Consider the following 19,368-nt stretch of genomic DNA (forward strand, 5'->3'; position numbering starts at 1 on the left):
AATAAAGTAACAGTTATATCTAGACATAATTCTATGTGCTAAAGGAAAAAAGAACACAATAATAGGAAAAACACTGGCTTGGAATCAGGTGAAGAGGATTTTAGTGCCTCTATCACTAACTAGTTGAGTGACCAAGAGCAAGGTAATTCAATTAACCAATAACTCTGAGCTTCAATTTCCTCATCTGTAAAATGTGAGGGTAGACTAGATGTTCTCAAATATCCATTTCAGTTTGAAAACTCTTAAAACTAGAGGCTCTATTATTTATTGATGTTAGGCTTTATATTAAAATGAAAAAATACAATATGTAAAATCTTATATAAGGTATATTATTTTATAAACACATTCATGCTTATACTTTATATTAAGATGAGAAACCATGTATTACTCTCTATAGTGCTTGCTACCACACAATGCATATGCCAATCAATAAACATTTATAAAGCATCTAATATGTAAGTAAAACTTATAACTGATGATGACAATGATAAAGAAGAAAAGGAAAAAGAAGATAATAATAATAAAGACTACCTACCAGTTACAAAGGAATGTGGTTTGGCATTTTTTTGGGTAGAGCTCCAACTTCAGTGCTTGGCATATTTGCCCAAATAGGCAGTCAGTCTCTACCAAGGCTGAAGACCACTTAAAGTCAACCTGAAACAATATCCCAACATAAAGGAGAACTACCGAAAACTGCCACACTTTGATGAGGATAGTACCTATTTATATTCAATAATTCTTCAGTTCTACTGATGTCCACTTCTATACTTTTCCCTTTTTCCAAGTGAAGCCTAGCAATGCTCTTTTCAAATACATTTGCACAAAGAAATATGCCCTGAGAATCTTTTGGTTTGGAGCTCTGGGATACCAAACCCAAAGGACTAGACAGATAACTTCTGAGGTCCCTTCTAGCTCTCTATTTATGATGCTATGAGAAGGATCAATTTTATGTTCTTATATGACAAAGAGAGACCAGGCAATGATAACAAGGCAACAGAGCTAATAGACTATTTAAACTCAGAAAGTTGGAGACCAACTTGCAGAAGTGAAGCCTAACAAAGCAATGAAATATCACTCTACATGAAATCAAAACACTTCCACACTAAAATGGAATTTCTACAGAGGGAAAGATAATGGTAAATAAGGATAATTGAGTAAAACTGTTTCAATAATTGGAAGAAAAATACTCACTTGCTTCACATTCTCAGCTAAGAAGACAATGTAAGCACTACAGAATCCCAGCTGTGTTATCACCAGAAAAAAGTCCACAATATTCCTGAAAATAGATACATATAATTTAAGGCCATCCTCCTAAAATGATATATATATTTTACTCCTTTTTTCAACTATTAATAAATTTTGAAATAAAGTGTTTTTATTTTTCCCAACCAATAGTAAAGGTCAGAATTAAAATATTCACTTTCTATAATGTACAGACACTTAAAATTTACAAATTAATTAAAGGAAGATAATAAAAAGATCCTGTTGTATGTTGATAACCCTTCAAAAGGCACATGACCCAGCAAAGTCCTTCAATAAAGAATTATACTTCTATTAAGAGACAGCATGCTTCTCAGGTGTTGGAAGACACCTGGATTCAAAGCTCAGCTGTTATCACTAGAGGTACAACCCTGTGTTAGTTAATTCATCTCTCTGGACCTGTTTCCTCATCTCTAAAATGAGAGTGTTTTAACTGGATGGTTTCCATTTGCAGCTAACTCTAAATCCAGGAGATATGATAATAAGCAACTATAGAAAGCAATTCACTGACCCTGTCTGATTGCTGTGAATAAATCTCCCTCCATTAACAGAGAATGTCCTATGCACACCCCAAAGGCACAAGGATGTCTGGGACTTGGAGTCAGAGCTGGATGGGGTGTCATCTAGTTCAAGTTCCCCATTTGGCAGGTGAGGAAATTGAAGTCCAAAGACTAAATTGTGTGACCAAGATCAAAGATGTATGTAGCAGCAGCAAGAGTTTGACGTCATACCTCTGACTCCCAATGGCTGGAATACAATACATTGTTGCCGACCAGCTTACACTCACTGTGTCATCAGCAGACTCACCCATCTGTCCATGCAGAACCTGTTACATGCCAGGTCTGATGGAGTTCAGGGTGTCACATTCAGCTTCTGCTGCTTGAACACTGCAATTTAGCCAAGGCACAGAAACACTATGTACAGAATGGCGTGTATGCTACCAACAGCAATGGGGCATCAAGAACCACCCACTCCACTGAATGATCAAGACCAAGGCCCATCCGATGGCTCATATATTCCTAACCCTAAAGATCAAATGTATTTCAAGTTTCAAATATGGCGGATTCAGACTCTTCTGGTCAACTTTATTGATTTGGCTCTGTTTTAGATTAAGTGAATACCTCAGAAATTTCTTGTTATTTCAATATTAATAAAATATACTTTTGTAAGTATATTTTTGATTTTGATTGATACCCACACTTCCATGTGGACCCAGAAAATTAAGTGGGGAAATTGTTCTATTGACCAATCTTTATACAGCATAATCTTATAGCTCTTCATTATACTGATCCCTCTCCACAGCATGCTCTATATAACTTATGTCCACTCTAAAATGTGGTATGTACAACTAAACAACATAAACTCCAGATATGGTTTAATGAGGGTGAAGCACAGTGGTCTATCACCTTCTATATTCTGAACCTTATGCCTCTCTTAATATAGTCTAAGTAAATGTGATGTAGCTTGGTGGACTCAGCTTTTTTTAGTTGCCATATTGATTTTTCAGGCCTTTAAAAGCCCATTTTTAAAAGTAAAATGCTATCTAATCATGCTTCTTCTGTCTTGTACTTACGAAAATTAATCTTTTTCATGTACTTATAAAAATGATGTTTTGAAATGCAAGAGTTTATTCTTATTAAATTCCTTTAGGTTCAAAAATGTTGAGATCTTTGCAATCTGACATGTCACCCAAAGCTTTAACTATCCAATCTAGTGAGACATCAACAAATATTTGTGCAAATAAACTTGTCATTTATATATTTATCCAAGTCACTGATAAAAATGTTCAACAAAGTAGGGTTATGCTCAGATCTCTGGGATATTACATTACAGACCTCCTTTTGAAGTTGACATCAAACCATTAATGATTATATTTTATGTCCAGTTACAAATGCAATTAAATGTAGTACTATTGAGCTCTCAGCCCCAAAAGAATAGCAGAAGAGTGACTTTGTCAAATGACTTGTTAATTCTAGGTAAAGGATATCTTCAGTAGCCTCTTGATCTAAAAGAAATGAGATTAGTCTGGCAATGAGCTTGTTTCATGAAGCCATGCTATCTCTCTGTGATTAATACATCCTTGTTCCCCCCAGAAGTTTACTAGCCATCCCTTTAATACTATGTTCCAGACGTTTACAAGGAAATGGGGTCAAGTTCACTGACTATAATGTGTATAAAAACTATACTCTTTTCTTTTTTTAAAAATAAGAATGCTGTTAGATTTTCTCCAATCCTGCAGTGACTTTACTGTTTTCTACAATCTTTCAAAAGTACTTAATAATAGCTCAACAATAATATCTATCAGTTTTTTCTATACTCTGGGATGTAGCTTGTCTGGGCTAGGCAACTTGAACTCTTCTTTGAGCTCTCTTCTTATCTCATTACTTATCTCTAGTATAGATTCCCTAAAGTCAATTTCCTTCTATCATTTTCAATCCAAAGATAATTTTATAGAAGAATTGAATACTTCTGACTTTTTTCTTTTCTTCAAGTTCCCCCACCTTCAACACCAAGAAAACGTTTTTGTTTTGCTTAACACTTGTCAGCCTCAATTAAATCTGAGTTTTAGAACTGCTGATGCTATTCTTATACAAGAATTCTACACTGTTGAATTAATCTTTCAATGTTTGTGCTTAAATCTATCTTTTACACATCTTTTTTAAAAAAAATTTATTCAGCTCCTCCTTCCCCTCCCCTCACCATAAAAGGCACCATCCAGCAAAATATACAGATTATGTCTTTTGTGCTCTACACATCTTTTTTAAAAAATCTGTGTAGCTCCCCATTCTCTTCAATCACATTTTTGTGTGTTTGTGTCTTCAGAATTTTGTTGTTGAGAATTTCCTATCCCTTCCTGGCTGTCTTCTACTATAGAATCCATGGGATCTTTCCTTTGAACTCTTTAATATTTGTTCTCCCAAAATACAGGATACTCTAAAGACAACATCTGAATTCTCCTCTATTGAAAATTCTAGGACCGAGTGCTCATTTCAATCCAAGATTCCCATAATTTGTTCTTTAGAAATAACTTCTTTCTTATTGGTTGCAGTGAGTCTAGAATAGCAGCTGCCCTTGAATGATTCTTTTACATTTGGAATAATGAAATTATCATTCTAACAAGCCAAAAAGTTATTAGCTGTTGTGAGTGAAAAAAAAGAGATAAGAAAAGAAAAAGAAAGCATACCAACAAATGTCCAGATAGTCTGTAATCTGAAATCATATCTTCTATTTTCATCTTAAGAGTTCTATAGTATGCTTAAGAATTTAAGAATTACAGATATCATCTTTCCAAATAGGAATATAAACAATTTGACTTTACTGAAATCCTTATATTTTTTCTCTTTCTTATTTACCTTTTTATGCTTTTCTTGTATTTTGCATTTGGACATCAAACATTTTTGTTCAAGTCTGGCATTTTCTTCAGGAATACTTGCAAAGCTTCTTTATTAAATGCCCATACTTTCCCCTGAAAAAATATAGTCAGTTTTGATGGATAGGTGATTCTTGGTTGTAAATCCAGTTCCTTTGCCTTCTAGAATATCAAATTCCAAGCCTTCCAGTTCTTCAATTTGGAAGCTGCCAGATCCTGTGTAATCTGGATTGGGGCACCATGGTATTTATTTAAATTGTTTTTTCTGGCTATTTGAAAATTTTCTCCTTGACCTGGAGTTCTTGAACTTGGCTATAACATTCCTGGGAGTTGTCACTTGGGGATTTATTGCAGGAGGTGATCTGTGGATTCTTTTTTTTTTTTTTTTTTTTTTTTTAATATGACTTAGAAGTACTAATGTCTTCTCAATTCCTTTATTTTTATTATTTAATAATATTTTAAAGTGTTCTCTCTCTTCTTATACTAGTTTTTCTTTATTTTAAACCCTTAACTTCTGTGTATTGACTTATAGGTGGAAGAGTGGTAAGGGTGGGCAATGGGGGTCAAGTGACTTGCCCAGGGTCACACAGCTGGGAAGTGTCTGAGGCCGGATTTGAACCTAGGACCTCCTGTCTCTAGGCCTGACTCTCAATCCATTGAGCTACCCAGCTGCCCCCGATCTGTGGATTCTTTAAATTTCTATTTTACCCTTTTGTTCAAGAATATCAGGACAGTTTTCTTAGATAATTTCTTACATGATGTCTAGGATTTTTTTCTGGTCGTGATTTTCAGGTAGTCTGATAATTCTTAAATTGTCTCTCCTGGATCAATTTTCCAGGTCATTTGTTTTTTCAATAAGATATTTCCTATTTTCTTCTATTTTTTCATTCTTTTCTTGATTTCTCATGAAGTCATTAGCTTCTATTTTCCCAATTCTAATTTTTAATGCCTGAACTTCTTCCATGACCTTTTGATCCTCTTTTTCCATTTGGTCCACTCCAATTTTCATGGCACTTTTTTCTTCACTGGATTGTTTTTTGTCTCTTTTTTCTGGTTGATCAATTTTGCACTTTAAGCTGTTATTTTCTTTTTCCATTACTTTCATTTCTTTTTCCCATTTTTCTTTGACCTGTCTTATTTGATTTTTGAATTCCTTTTTGAGTTCTTTCAGAGCTTGGGACCAATTCCTGTTTTTTTTTTTTAAATTTTTTTGATGTTTTACATATGGTTGCTTGGATCTCACCATCATCCCCTTTTGGTTCTGTGCTTTGCTCTTTGTCCTCATAGAAATTTTTGAGGGTTAAATGTTTATTTTGCTGTTTGCTCATTTTACCAGCCTTTTTTTGCCAGTGGACTGAAAGCTGCTTACTGATTCTGTCTCCCCTGCTAGCTTGTAGGGTTCAGCACTGCAAGCTATTTTGCCCTGGGGCTAGGTCTTCATTGAAGCAAGTCAGGCTTGAAAGGGCCCAGTACTACGGACTTCTGGGCCTCACTCTGGCCTGGTGCTAGGGTCTGAGACTTCAAGGGGTGGGTCTGAGGTTCTCTTTCATTGGTACAGCCTGTGGCCTAGGATCCTGAAGTTAGCTTCAGCCCACTCACAGAATTTGGTGCAGTAGGTGGGGGGATGGTTGTGTACACTCTTCTGTGTGTTTTTCTTCCAATTCCCCCTTGTCCCATGAAAATCAATTCTCTGCCTACTTTTCAAGTTATGTTCAGGGGGAGAGTCCCCTCACTCCATCTTGCTGTTGGTTTTTGACTCCTGTCATTTTAAGGCATTTTTAAAATACTAATTTGGAAGGATTGTCAGAGTGCTTTCAGCTTTTGCTGCCACTAAGCCACCATCTTGGCTCCTGATGTATGTTTTTTTAACTGAACTGAATATCTGCACAACAATGAGCAGTATCATGGCATAATTGCAAAAGTCCTGGACCAAAAGTCTGGAAGCTTAGACTCTTAACCTTAAACAAGGAACTTATAAGGTCACCTAGCATTGAAGGCTTCTGGGCTTAAGTTTTCTTACCAATGACATCTTATTTTTTCCCCATTAATATTTTATTGTATTTTTTCTCAATTCCATATAGAAACAGTTTTAACATTTATTTTCTGATAATTTGTGATCCAAATTCTTTCCCTCTCTTCTTTTCTTTCCCCCTCCCAGAAATAAAGTTATAGATTATAAATGCGCTCTCATGCAATATTTATTTCCATATTTGTAATTTTGTGAAGGAAGGCACATATCACACATACAAGAAGAAACTCATGAAGGAAATAATGGTATGCTTCAATTTACATTAAAACTTTACTAGTTCCTTCTATGGCAGTGTATAGTCTCGTGGAATTGTCTTGGATCTTTGCATTGCTGAAAATAGTTAAGTCATTCACAGTTGATTGTCCTATACTATTGCTGTTTCTGTGTACAGTGTTGTCTTGGTTCTATTCACTTCACTTTGTGTCAATTCATACAAATTTTTCTAGTTTTTTTCTGAAATTTTCAAAATCTCTAGTAGCACAATAATATTCCTTTACAATCATCTACACAATTTGTTCAGCTATTCCCTGATTGATGGTAATCCCCTCAGTTTCTGATCCTTTGCCACAACAGAGAGCTGCTATGAATATTTTTGTATAAATAGGTCATTTTCCTCTTTCTTTGATCCCTCTGAGATACAAACCTGGTTGTGGTATTGCTGGGTCAAAGGGTATGCAAAGTCTTATTGGGCATAGTTCCAAACTGTACTTTACAATGCTTGCGTCAGTTCACAAATCCTCAGTGTTTTTTTAAAAAATCCTTCTGTCTTAGAAACAATACTATTGGTTCCAAGACAGAAGAATAACTGTGGTTATGTGACTTGCCCAGGGCTCATAGAGCTAGGAAGTATGTGAGGTCACTTTTGTATCCAGGACCTCCCATCTCTTAGGCCTAGCTCTCTCTCTATCTATCTCTATCTACCTAAGCTATGATAATGCTTCTTTTTTTTAAACCCTTACCTTCCTATTGGTTCTAAGGCAGAAGAGTGGTAAGGGTTAGGCAATGGGAGTTAAGTGACTTGTTCAGGGTCACACAGCTAGGAAGTGCCTGCAGCCAGATTTGATTCTAGGACCTCCCATCTCTAGGCCTGGTTCTCGATCCACTGAGTTACCCAGCTACCCCCTATTGTGATGCTTTTTAACTATTCTCCCCGCCACAAATGTCTCACCACTACAATCCATCCTTTACATTGCTACCAAAATGATTTTTTTTAAGTGCAGCTGTATCTATATCACACTCCTCTCTTGACTCAAATTCAAGTAGCTACATTTTACTTCTGTGATCAAATATGATCTTCTTGATTTGGCACTTCACAACTTGACTCATTATTATCTTTCCAGTCTTCTTAATACTTAACTTTCCTCCATATACTCTATGGTCCAGTTATTTTGGCTGGCTTGCTGTTCTTTACACATGATGCTCCCTCTCTCCTCTGTATTCCTTAGGCTGTTTTCTATGCCTGGGATACTCTTCCATCTCACCTAAATCTCTTAGAATTCCTGTATTTATTCAAGATTCAGCTCAAATACTGCCTCAAGGCCTTTCCTAGTCTTCCCATTATAAGTGCCTCTGCTTTATCCTATATCTACTCTGTATTTATCTTGTATATCTTGTAGGTATATGCCTATTTATATTTGTGCTGTCTCATTCATTAGAATATAAGCTTCTTGACAGCAGGGCCTGCCTTTGCTTTCTCTTTGTATCCCTTGTGTTCGACAACAGTTCCTGGTATAACCCAAGTACTTAATATATACTTTTTTATTGACTGAAGAATTTCCTCTTTTAGGGATATAATAAGTTTAGTTCAGGGCAGATTGAGTTTGAAGTGTGAGTCAAACATGCACTGAAATTGTAAGGTTTTTAGAAATACTTCTCAACTGTAAGCCTCATGAAGGCAGGGGCTATGCATACCTTATCTAAACTAGACTTCCTGACTACTGTAGTTTCCTAACAATCTTTCTTCCTCTGGACTTCTCTATCATGCCCCAGAAACTTCTTCATCCTAGAAGATCATTTCAGCCTGTAAGTTATACTTCATAAGTGCCATCTGTCCCCAAGGCCCCTCCCTATGAATGACCCATAATCTCCATTTAAGAAAGCCTTTATTTCCCACCAGTCCATATTCCCCTGATTTTTCCCTTATTACCCCAAACTCTGTCCTTCAGCTTTCTTTTATGTATTATTTTCCCCTTTAGAATGTAAGTTCCTTTGAGGCAGGGACTGTCTTTCTATTGCATTTGTATTCCCAGTGCTTTTAGAATAGTGCCTGGCACATAGTAAGCACTTAATATGAAACTTTAAACCAGCCTAACATTTGAAGTAGTTTCTAGACGAAGGCTACTTTCAATTAATCCAATTCCAGTGGTCTTTCCTATCTCTGAAATTCTATAACACTATAATCTATTTTATATCCCAGCTAATGCACGACTGAAAACTTTCCTATATTGTCTTCACATTACTTTATTAAATTCCATTTTATAGTTCCTAATTACCTGTAAGCTCTTCAAGGGCTGTGACTTCTGCTTTTGTATCCTATATAGCACCTAGCCCAGTACTGGACAGAAATGTAGAAATGTGCTTAAATATTTTTGCACTTGATTATTTCAGATTCTCAACTATTTTGACCACAACGATGAGGAACCAGTTCTGATTCACATTCTTGGAATACAAAGCAAGACACCAAATATTTGGTGGCACAAAATTTTGTTGCCAAGTGTCTCTCTTGCCCTTATCAAGTTGCCTTTCAAAAAAATTATGTGAAAATGATCAGGTAGAAATACCAAAATTTTGCTCTTCCAAAAAGGAATGTCTCATAAACAAGGCATAGTATTTTCCCAAAGATATCTTGACAATGCTGTGAGAAAATATCTAAAAAGAACCCATTTTCAAACTGTAGTTTCTCAAGTCATAGGGCACATATATTCCTTGCCGCTCAATTTTTGTATTGATCTGACAAGTTTTTGGTATGACTACAATTTGAGGTTATGTTTTTAAGAACATATGTTATTTTGAAAAGAAAATTCACTACATTTGAAAGGATGAGACCTCATCAACACTCATTTGATTCACAGTAAATATATAAATTTAGCACAAATTACTTCTGTGTATTTTCAGATAAAATGATATATTTATAAAATACTCACGCTCCCAAGGAAGATTTTTTTTGGATGCAATTCCAAGGACTAACTTCCATAGCAAAACAAACAGTGTCACTATAACTTAATGAAGATTTTTTAAACCTGAAATACAATAATTAATAAATATGTAAAAGAACATTTTTTGACATCTAAAAGCTCTCATTACATTTTTAAACCTTAAAATGAAATATAAATATCATTTTGGGGAAGAAAGGAAATTGGATGTGATTGCTTTTATTGGGAATTCAATGAGAGAAAAGAGTCTTTATTAATGGGTAACTGCAATTGTTTCTCAACTGATATTTCTGAAGAGTTAAGTCACTTGCCTGGAATTGAGTATCTGAGGTGAACTTGTACCCAGGTCTTCCTGACTTTGAATCCAATTCTTGATTGTAAGGATAGGATTTGTGCAAGGGGGATGGGACAAAAGGAGCCAGATTCATTATGCTATGCTGCCTTTCCAAATGTGAATCATTATTAGCATGCCAATAAGATAGGGAGAAATTTGAAAATGTTACTTCTCTCTTGAGAAGTGTCATGTATGATATTTAACATACAATTATTATTTTTATATTCATTGGCATGTTAAAATCATAACTCTATTAAACTAAGTTGATATTAACTCTGTTTATGATCACATTAAATATTTCAAATCTCTGAAAATTCGCTGCCACCACTAGATACAAATCAATCACTTCATAAACTCGTACTCTTTAATCTGGAATTTCAATTTACAAAATGAACCTTAGAACCACCTTCTGAGATAGGCAAGTAAGTTATAACAACATTATTATTCCTTTTTCGTTAACAGATATAGGATTTAAAGTATTTAAATGACTTCCCCAAAGTCACACATTTAGTAAGTGTAGCAGAGCTGGCAGTAGAGCCCAGATCTTAATTTAGGGAACAGTGACATAATATTTTGGTCCACTACAAATTAGACATTTTAGAATCACAAAAAATAAGAAAAAAAGAAAATCACACATTTGGAATGCACATTATAGTTTATAAAATATGGCTTTGCTGGTTATGTTCCAATCCCATCACAAAAGAACATTTTCCTAATCCTAAAGCATGTCAGCTATCATTTTTTTGTTACTGTTATTCTTATCATTGTTATCATCATTACAATATAAGTCTATAAGTCTTTAAGGAGTACAAAGAATAGAATAGAACTACTGACAAATGAAGTCTACTAAACCAGAACTGCAAGTAGTATTGTTTCATTCAGGCTTTTCTACTTTCCTTTATTTTTTGCCTCTCATCTTAAGCAGGAACGAAAAGTCATTTATTTCTCTTTTTGGGGAACATGCCTAAAGAATGGTAAACTGAATGAAATACACAAAAAACTTTTGTTAATAAAAATGTAATCCCTAATTACAAAATATAACAGCAAAAAAAGACTACCTAGAGGTTCTAAAGTTCCTTAACAAATATATGAACTAGATTGAGCAACTTCACATTTACCTCTGACAGAGAAAGTGACTGCAATGTACCAACACGTGCATACAGTGGACAGATATAATTCCTATAAACACAAGACTGATTGGTCCAAGCTGTAAGATAGAGATAAAAACATAATTTTTAGATACTGAAACTTTTAACAAATAGAAGCTGTCTCATAAGCAATGGGTAAACTTTTAATAAATATTTGTTAAACTGGATGATTAAGTAGTTTATTAAATGAGACAATAAACTCAAAGACATAAAATTTTTTAAGTGATATTTAAGGTCCATCTCCCATTAACTCCCCTGATCTATAGGATATCTAGAAAAGGAATAGCAATAATGTAAGCACATTCTATTCAAAACCATGTGACAAGTCAAAGAATATCACAGTCTCCTACCAAAAGAACCAAAGTGTGGTAGGATCATTCTCATGCTAAATTACCTTAAAAGGGGTGAATATGTATCAAACTGGCATATTATATGGCAATGCATGCCAAAGCAACTGAGACAGCATTTCTCTATCTCTACTTCCTCTTCTAATAGACATGGTTAAAAATCAGACTAAAGAGCTATATTGTAGATAATCTCCTAATAATTGAAAAAAGAGGAGTTTTCGAAAAAGTCAAAGTATCCTCACAATTTCATATTTATTCATATAACCAAAAAAATAAAAGAAAATTACTCTAGATTAGAGTATGCCCATCAGTTGGGTAAGTATACTTGTGAGATTATAGTATTTTAAAATAGTCATTAAGCAAAAATCAAATATTATTCCATTACTTTGTAAGTAATTTTCCCCAAATATCCCTAAAATAATAAATATAAAGTTCAGCTACATGCTAAATTACAAAGAACCACAAGCAATAATTTCCTCAGTAAGCAACATCTATTTTTTTCTCTTCAGCTGATATTGAAGGATTTTTTTTGGCAACAAAACTTTGGGTTATAAATTTATAAAATGTACAGTTTTAAAACACAAATAATCTACTCCAATAACTTTTTTAGTGTTTGGATACTACACTCTCTTTACTATTGTACCCTTTTCTTTTTTCCTTCAAAAAGGCAAATGATTTGAGTTATATATAACATGGAAGAGTAGGGATAGATTCTTATAATAGGCTATCTGTGAGGGTAGCAGATACCTGAGAGACAGTAATCCACTATCATCCCTTAGTCCAGTGATGGGAAAACTACAGCCCACAGGCTAGATGTGGCCCCCTCAATTGTTCTATCCTACTGTGGGACATTATTCCTAATCCGAAGAATAGAATGAGTAGGATACAATACAATGAAATTTCGAAAGAGTTGTCTTAGAAACAGACTGACAGATGAGCATTTCCTTTCCTTTGGCCCCCTCTTTAAAAAGTTTGCCCATCACTGCCTTAGTTCATTTCCATGGCCCACACATATAGGTTAGTGAGGGCTTTCGAGCCATGTCCACTCAGCCTGAAACACATATAGGCAAGGTTTATGGTTCTAATTCGATTAACAGAAACCACAAGGGAGCCACAAATTTTACACAAAACAAATTTAAGATAATCAGAATTTTATACTAATTCAGGCCCAAGTCATTACTTATACACAGCATCAGAATCATGCTTTCAGATAATTCTTTCTTAGTAAAATTTTTCTGACCAGTAACAGTGCTAATGGAATGCTCACATTCTCCTTTTATATGATGCTTACAATATCAATAGATGACAAAAGAACGGTGATATACATTTCCCTTAACAGATGTACTTGCTCCCATAATTTGACCATCCTGATCAGCACAAAAAAAATATGTCTAACTTGCCAGCTATTGATCAATTAATGATTACCAAAAATGGTAGGCAGACTATTCAGTCTTATAGAACTCTAAATAAAACTGTGTCAGGATCATACCTTGAAAATTTATCATTGTTTTAAATCTGATCAGTGCTGACTTCAATTTAGTTCAGCAATTATTAAGGTTGGCTTTATGTAAAATACTATAGTACCATAAGTAAACATTCAATGACATAGAAATATTAAAAATGATTAATTTTCATAGCTTGTTTATGCAACACTATTTATAATTTCTATAATTTTAGCTAAATACAATTATTATAGTCAAAATTGACTTTAACTGGCCAAAATGCATTTGACCAAAACTAACTGATATTACTAGCATGGATGTTATCTCTGTCAATTTTTTTACAATTTAGATCAATCAATATATCTTGCCACTACAAAATAGGTCTTACCACAATGCCAGCATTTTTTATTGCAAGTGGGAGCCCTAGAAGGCCAGTTCCAATATTTCCTTTAAGTAGATGTGTAAGGGTTTGTGTGAATCTGAAAAGTGAAAGATTTAAATATTTTTTTAAAAAACCAACAACTAATTGATCAGAGAATCTTGAATAATCAAGATGAAAATATTTCCAGGTTACAATAAAATTTTATCAAAGGAATCAATAAAACCTGTATTCAATAGCTAGCATTTATACAGTACTTTTAAGATTGGCAAATCACTTTCCATATGTAATCTCATTTGAGTCTTATTACAACACTGTAAAATATGTGCTACTATTACTATACCCATTTTACAAATAAGGAAACTGAGTATAGGAAATCTTAGCACTTAACTTAGAATCACATAGCTAGTAATTGTCTAAGACAGGAATTAACCTCAGGTTTTCTTATTCCAAATCCAGCACTCTGTCCTCTGCCTACTATTTCAGAATATCATATTTCTAATTTTAAAATCATTAAGCCTTGTTCCCATATTCTCCTTGATTTTAATGAGATAGAAATAAACAAAATAACATACCTAACAAAAACAAAAAGCCTAATATAAAAATAAAGTATCATCTTTCTTCTATGCATAAGCTAATTTTAAAAGTTAATTAAATACAAAAATAGTAATGACAACATAAATGTAATAATAATAATAATGCTGATCATTGAGATTGTGATTCTTGGAATAATACAAGGAATCTGAAAACTGATGATATTAAAAAGAACTGCCTGCAACTCTAGTCTTAAATATGAACTTTCCCCTTTACTACCATGGCACTACCACCTTCCTTACAAATTTCCTTATCTCCAAGAATATTTCAACCATTTCTAAATGTTTTTAGGGTTTTTTAAACTCTTCTGTTTTTAAACTGATATCATTTTCCCTATCGCATACACTGTAAGAGTTTTTTCTGAATATGCAAAACTCTTGAGTTCCAGATGACAGATGAAAATAGAATATTTTGATTTGTAAAAGAAGTGTATGGTCAGACTATTGAATAGTGTCTGCATTTTCACTATATTAAACATAACTGACATGATTTTCTTAGAAAATTTTAAATTAAAAATAGGCAAATAATGGGGGGCAGCTGGGTAGCTCAGTGGAGTGAGAGTCAGGCCTAGAGACAGGAGGTCCTAGGTTCAAACCCGGCCTCAGCCACTTCCCAGCTGTGTGACCCTGGGCAAGTCACTTGACCCCCATTGCCCACCCTTACCACTCTTCCACCTATGAGACAATACACCGAAGTACAAGGGTTAAAAAAAAATAGGCAAATAAATAAGTTGAAAGACTAGTTACAAGAGATAATAGCTTTGGAGGATTTTCAGACTAATAGGCATTTAGTAATGTGGGCCTGGAGCAGAGGAAGGAACCTCATGCTGCATTATTAAGATAATTAAACTCAAAGAATTCAATAAGTTTACCAAAAGAGAATTTAGAGAGGAAGAGGATCCAAAGTAAGAGTATGGGGATACATAGCAACAGTGAGAGGGTATGATGTGCACGATAAGGCAGCAAAGAAGACAGAGTTGTATAAAAGAACCAAGAGAAGGAGAACATTTCACAAAAACCCAGAAAGGAGAAAGTATTTAGAAGAAGAGGATCAAAAGTGGCAAATACAACAAAGAAGTCAAAAAAGATGAGGACTAAAAAAAGGCAATTAAGATATCAAAAAGCAAATTTTAAATGATGCTGTAAGAGGCCATATTACAAAGAGCTGAGGTATAAGTGAGATGAGAAGAGGAGATAAAAAGCACAGATGGTTTTTCTAAGAGTTTTTCTCAGAAAGGGAGTAGATTTAGGACAATAGCTAGAGGGGATGATAGGGTCTATTGAAGTACTTGAAGGCTGTTGTTTTTTAAGTTTAAGAAAACTTGAGCATATTTTAAGGCAGCAGGGAAAGAAGAAGTAGAAAGGGAGAAAGTGAAGATTGTGGGGTTGGGGGTGGTAGTAATTGATATGGCAACTTGATGTAGAAGACAAGAGAGGAAAGGAGAGATATTGACCTTGAGAAGGAAATGGGTTACATTTTTTTTTTCAGCTAGAGGAAAAGAGGAGAGAATGGTATATGATGACAAAGACCTTAGAGATAAAGAGGAGAAAAGAAGGTATCCATAACCAAATGGCCCCAATTTTTCTCTCTAGTAAAATATAAGATTATTAGGAAAGAGTGGGAGGAATGAGAGGTATAGAATACCTTTGGTATAGAGTGGTACATAGAATGCATTAAGGAGAAGAAAAAGGAGTGTCTTGCTTTAATAGGGATTCTACTGAGATTAGATTACATATATCTTATAGGGTACTCAATAGAACACTGGTGGGTAGTGGTCAAAATTCAGGTTATAATAATTCCTGTGTGTGACTAAGATGGAGTAGAGAAGTAGTTAATGAGAACTGAGGATACTGAGGAAATGGGACGCTAGGGTATCTGAGGAAAAATCAATGTGAATGCTAATGAGGACACTGAGTCAAGTAACAAATTCCTTAAGGGGTGGAGATGGGGAGTGTAAAGAATACTATTATGAATACCCAGAGTCAGAAGTAGAGAGCAGCCATCATGATCTATATATGATGAAAGAATGAATTTCAAAGTAGTAAAGGATGTTATGTAATAAAGGGCAAAGGGAGTCAGGAAGTGGCAATGTCAAGGAATGTTCCATCTCTCCCTCTAGAACCAAGGGAGTGGGAGGACAGGAGAGAAGGTATGACCGATCCTTGAAAGAATGGCAGGGGATGCTGGGGAAAAAAAGTTTATTTCCTTAACTAAGAAAGCATAAATATTACCAAGCATAAAGAAAATCACCAAAATTAAAACTTTCAACAACAATGATTTCTAAAAAATAATTACACAATTTAATTAACTTGCAACAAAAAATCAGGAAAAAAACTGGGAGCTTAAATTGTGGCATGTAAAGATAAAGAATGGAAAAATTCAAAGAAACATGAAACTTATATAAAGTAATACAGAGTGGAATAAGAGATACAAGAAAAATATACATAACAATTTCAAGTATGTATAAAAGGACTTTAAACTGAAATAAAACTCCATTGGGTCAAAAAACCAAAACTGGTTAAAGATAAAGTAGACCTTTCTTTTCTCTTAACATACAGTAAATTACAAAAGTGAAAGATTGAGTAAGTCAAATTCACTTTTTATGTTGTTTTTGCTAGTATTTTCAGGAAATATTCTGTTGGGGTCATTTTTGGGTGTTTTGAATTTTCTGATGTGGCAAAATCAAATTAATTTTAAAAAATCATACAAATAGGGGCAGCTGGGTAGCTCAGTGGAATGAGAGTCAGGCCTAGAGACAGGAGGTCCTAGGTTCAAACCCAGCCTCAGCCACTTGCCAGCTGTGTGACCCTGGGCAAGTCACTTGACCCCCATTGCCCACCCTTACCAATCTTCCACCTATGAGACAATACACCGAAGTACAAGGGTTTAAAAAAAAAATCATACAAATTTATAGATGACCTTAGGATATTTCAAGCCTCTTCCTAAAACAACTGTAATGGTTATGATTTGCTCAATTAGCTTCTATTTCAAAAATTCTTCAAATTAATTTAAAAACATAAAAAGAAAAGAGCAGGTAAAGTTATAAAGGAAGACTTTTAAAATACTGAACTTACGAAATGCCATCTTGACCATCAATTTGGTAATGCTTCTGAACAGGCAATAGCTCATGTTCATGCTCTTCATCAGATGTACCATCTAAATTCTGTTCATCTATCAAAGGCTTCATCACTTCCATATCTATGAAACAAAACCAAAGCATTTTAGCAACAGAATGAATATTAGTGATCTTAGAATGAATATTAGGAAACCTGAATTCTAATTCTACTTTAACTAATTCATCTAATTGCTCAGGTCAAATAAAACAAAAAAAAACCCACTAGAAACCAGTTTATTCAAATAAAAGGACACATTTTTACTTTTTTATTAATAAATATTATGCCCCCAAAATGGGAAGTGGCATAGTACCATCAATTGCAACCATTCTGTTAAGTAGTTTTGTTTAATTTTTGTAGAAAATGTATTTTAGGGTAAAGTGAAGATTGTTTATTTGTTTGAATGAGTCTAGTGGGTCAAATGTGATCAAAATCTTAAAATAAGTGTAAGAATGAGGTTGGTTGAATAAATTAAGTCACCCACCTCACTGCAAGTAAATGATAAGATGTCCTGATACTTTAATGAGATGAAAATCTCAACTAACTCACCAATCAAAAACTAGTAATGTTCACAGAAAGAGCATTCAGATTTACTGAGGAAATATGGTCATGCCTTGTGAACTATCTAATTATAAGAAGACCAGTTGAGGGCCTAAGTTATTCTAGCATCAGGCAGAGATAGAGATTCCAATGAGTATCAAATGAGGAGTCAGCATACCCCCACCCCGACTCCGTCACTTGGAGATAAAAGAACACTTTTGCCTTGCCTTAATCCCCACTCCCTACTCCCCCAAAGAAAGCAGGAAGATCTCAAGAATTTCAGAGGTCTAGAAATCTTCCAATCTTCCCATCTGTATCATTGTAGCATTGACAGTGATGAATTCATCAGGCACAAAACATTAGGTGCAGATTCACAACTCTACAAAGACTCCAGCAAAGAAGTTACACCACATCTAAGGGAATTTCTTGAACACCTCATAAAGGGGAGAAAAGAACTCCCAGCAACCAAGAGCTGTGAATTATTCCTTTATCACATGTGTTCTCTGGGCTTCAGTTCACTTGACCCTTGTCTCTATATATACTGGTAAGAGAGTGTGACAGGGTGGGAGAATATTTTGTACCAACTGCTCAGACCATACCACTTAATAAATACTCCTTTCTAAAAACTACTTACAACTGTTTAAACTGATTCTTAAATAATCATGGTGGGAAGTGCACTGGTGAGAGATTATATGAGCTATACATTAGAAAGCTATCTCTTAATTCCTCAGGGATACTCCTAGAGCCCCAGAGAGACCTAGCAAGTTCTGGGGATCCAATTTAACAATGAGAGTGGGAATCTGGACTAATCCCTCAGAAAATAAGTTACAAATGTAAGCTGTTTTGACACTGGACAATTGATTTTACTTCTCTGTCTACTTTTGTCACATTTAAAACAAGTTAATTAGGCCTTACTAAATGAGCTTTCACATTAACTTGCCTGGAACCAGGTTTCTATACTACTTCCTCTGCAGCTCTTCACCACACTGCTATTCTTCAAATCCCAATGTCATATTTACCTCCATTGCAACCTAATGCCTTTGAGCTCTCTTGAGTGAACTTTCACCTTAGCTTGATGCTACAAATCATACAAGATTGTTTCATTTATTATGCTTGTAATCTCATAAATACTCTATGATTGTTTATTGATTGAATAGGAAACCTAAAGAAATTATTTAGCATGTCTCAGACAGGTGTACCCCTAAATGGCAGAAGTATGAATGTCAAACCTATTTCTAAAGGTTTCTAAAGAAAGTATTTTTGAATTTTCGTAAATTTAACTTTAAGAAGTCATGCTGTCTATTGTATTTTACTCACAAAAACAGGGGACAGCATGACCAACTGTAAGTAAAAACTCGTCCTAAAAATGAGATTTTTTTGGGGGGGCCTTCTCCAGTTATATTGTGCTAATGTAGACCTGGGGGGTAGGGTGGGGAAGGCGAAAGAAGCCAGTCTGAAAAGGACTTCTGGGAGTAAAAGTTTTCAATTTGATACTGAACAACCACATTCCAGATACTAATGGATGGAAAATATATTCATAAAAAACATCATGATATTCAATATTAGGAGTTTGTTTTGTTTTTTTAAACCTTTACTTTCTGCCTTAGAACTGATTCTGAGTATTGGTTCCAAGACAGAAGAATGATAACGGCTAGAACTG

General features: G+C 34.6%; 1 protein-coding gene across 1 annotated transcript in view; it reads right to left on the bottom strand.

Moving 5' to 3' along the window:
* The window catches only part of SLC36A4 (solute carrier family 36 member 4), a 40,196-nt gene extending 22,945 nt beyond the window's left edge, over positions 1 to 17,251 (bottom strand). The window contains exons 1-5 of the mRNA XM_044666218.1: positions 17,130 to 17,251; positions 13,471 to 13,561; positions 11,264 to 11,352; positions 9,803 to 9,898; positions 1,192 to 1,276 (exon numbers count right to left, since the gene is read on the bottom strand). Of these exons, the coding sequence (XP_044522153.1) occupies positions 1,192 to 1,276; positions 9,803 to 9,898; positions 11,264 to 11,352; positions 13,471 to 13,561; positions 17,130 to 17,251 (483 nt within the window). The remainder of the gene's footprint in view (positions 1 to 1,191; positions 1,277 to 9,802; positions 9,899 to 11,263; positions 11,353 to 13,470; positions 13,562 to 17,129) is intronic.
* Positions 17,252 to 19,368: the final 2,117 nt, after the last annotated feature.

The sequence above is a fragment of the Gracilinanus agilis genome, chromosome 3, assembly GCF_016433145.1.
Source record: "Gracilinanus agilis isolate LMUSP501 chromosome 3, AgileGrace, whole genome shotgun sequence".
NCBI lineage: Eukaryota > Metazoa > Chordata > Mammalia > Didelphimorphia > Didelphidae > Gracilinanus > Gracilinanus agilis.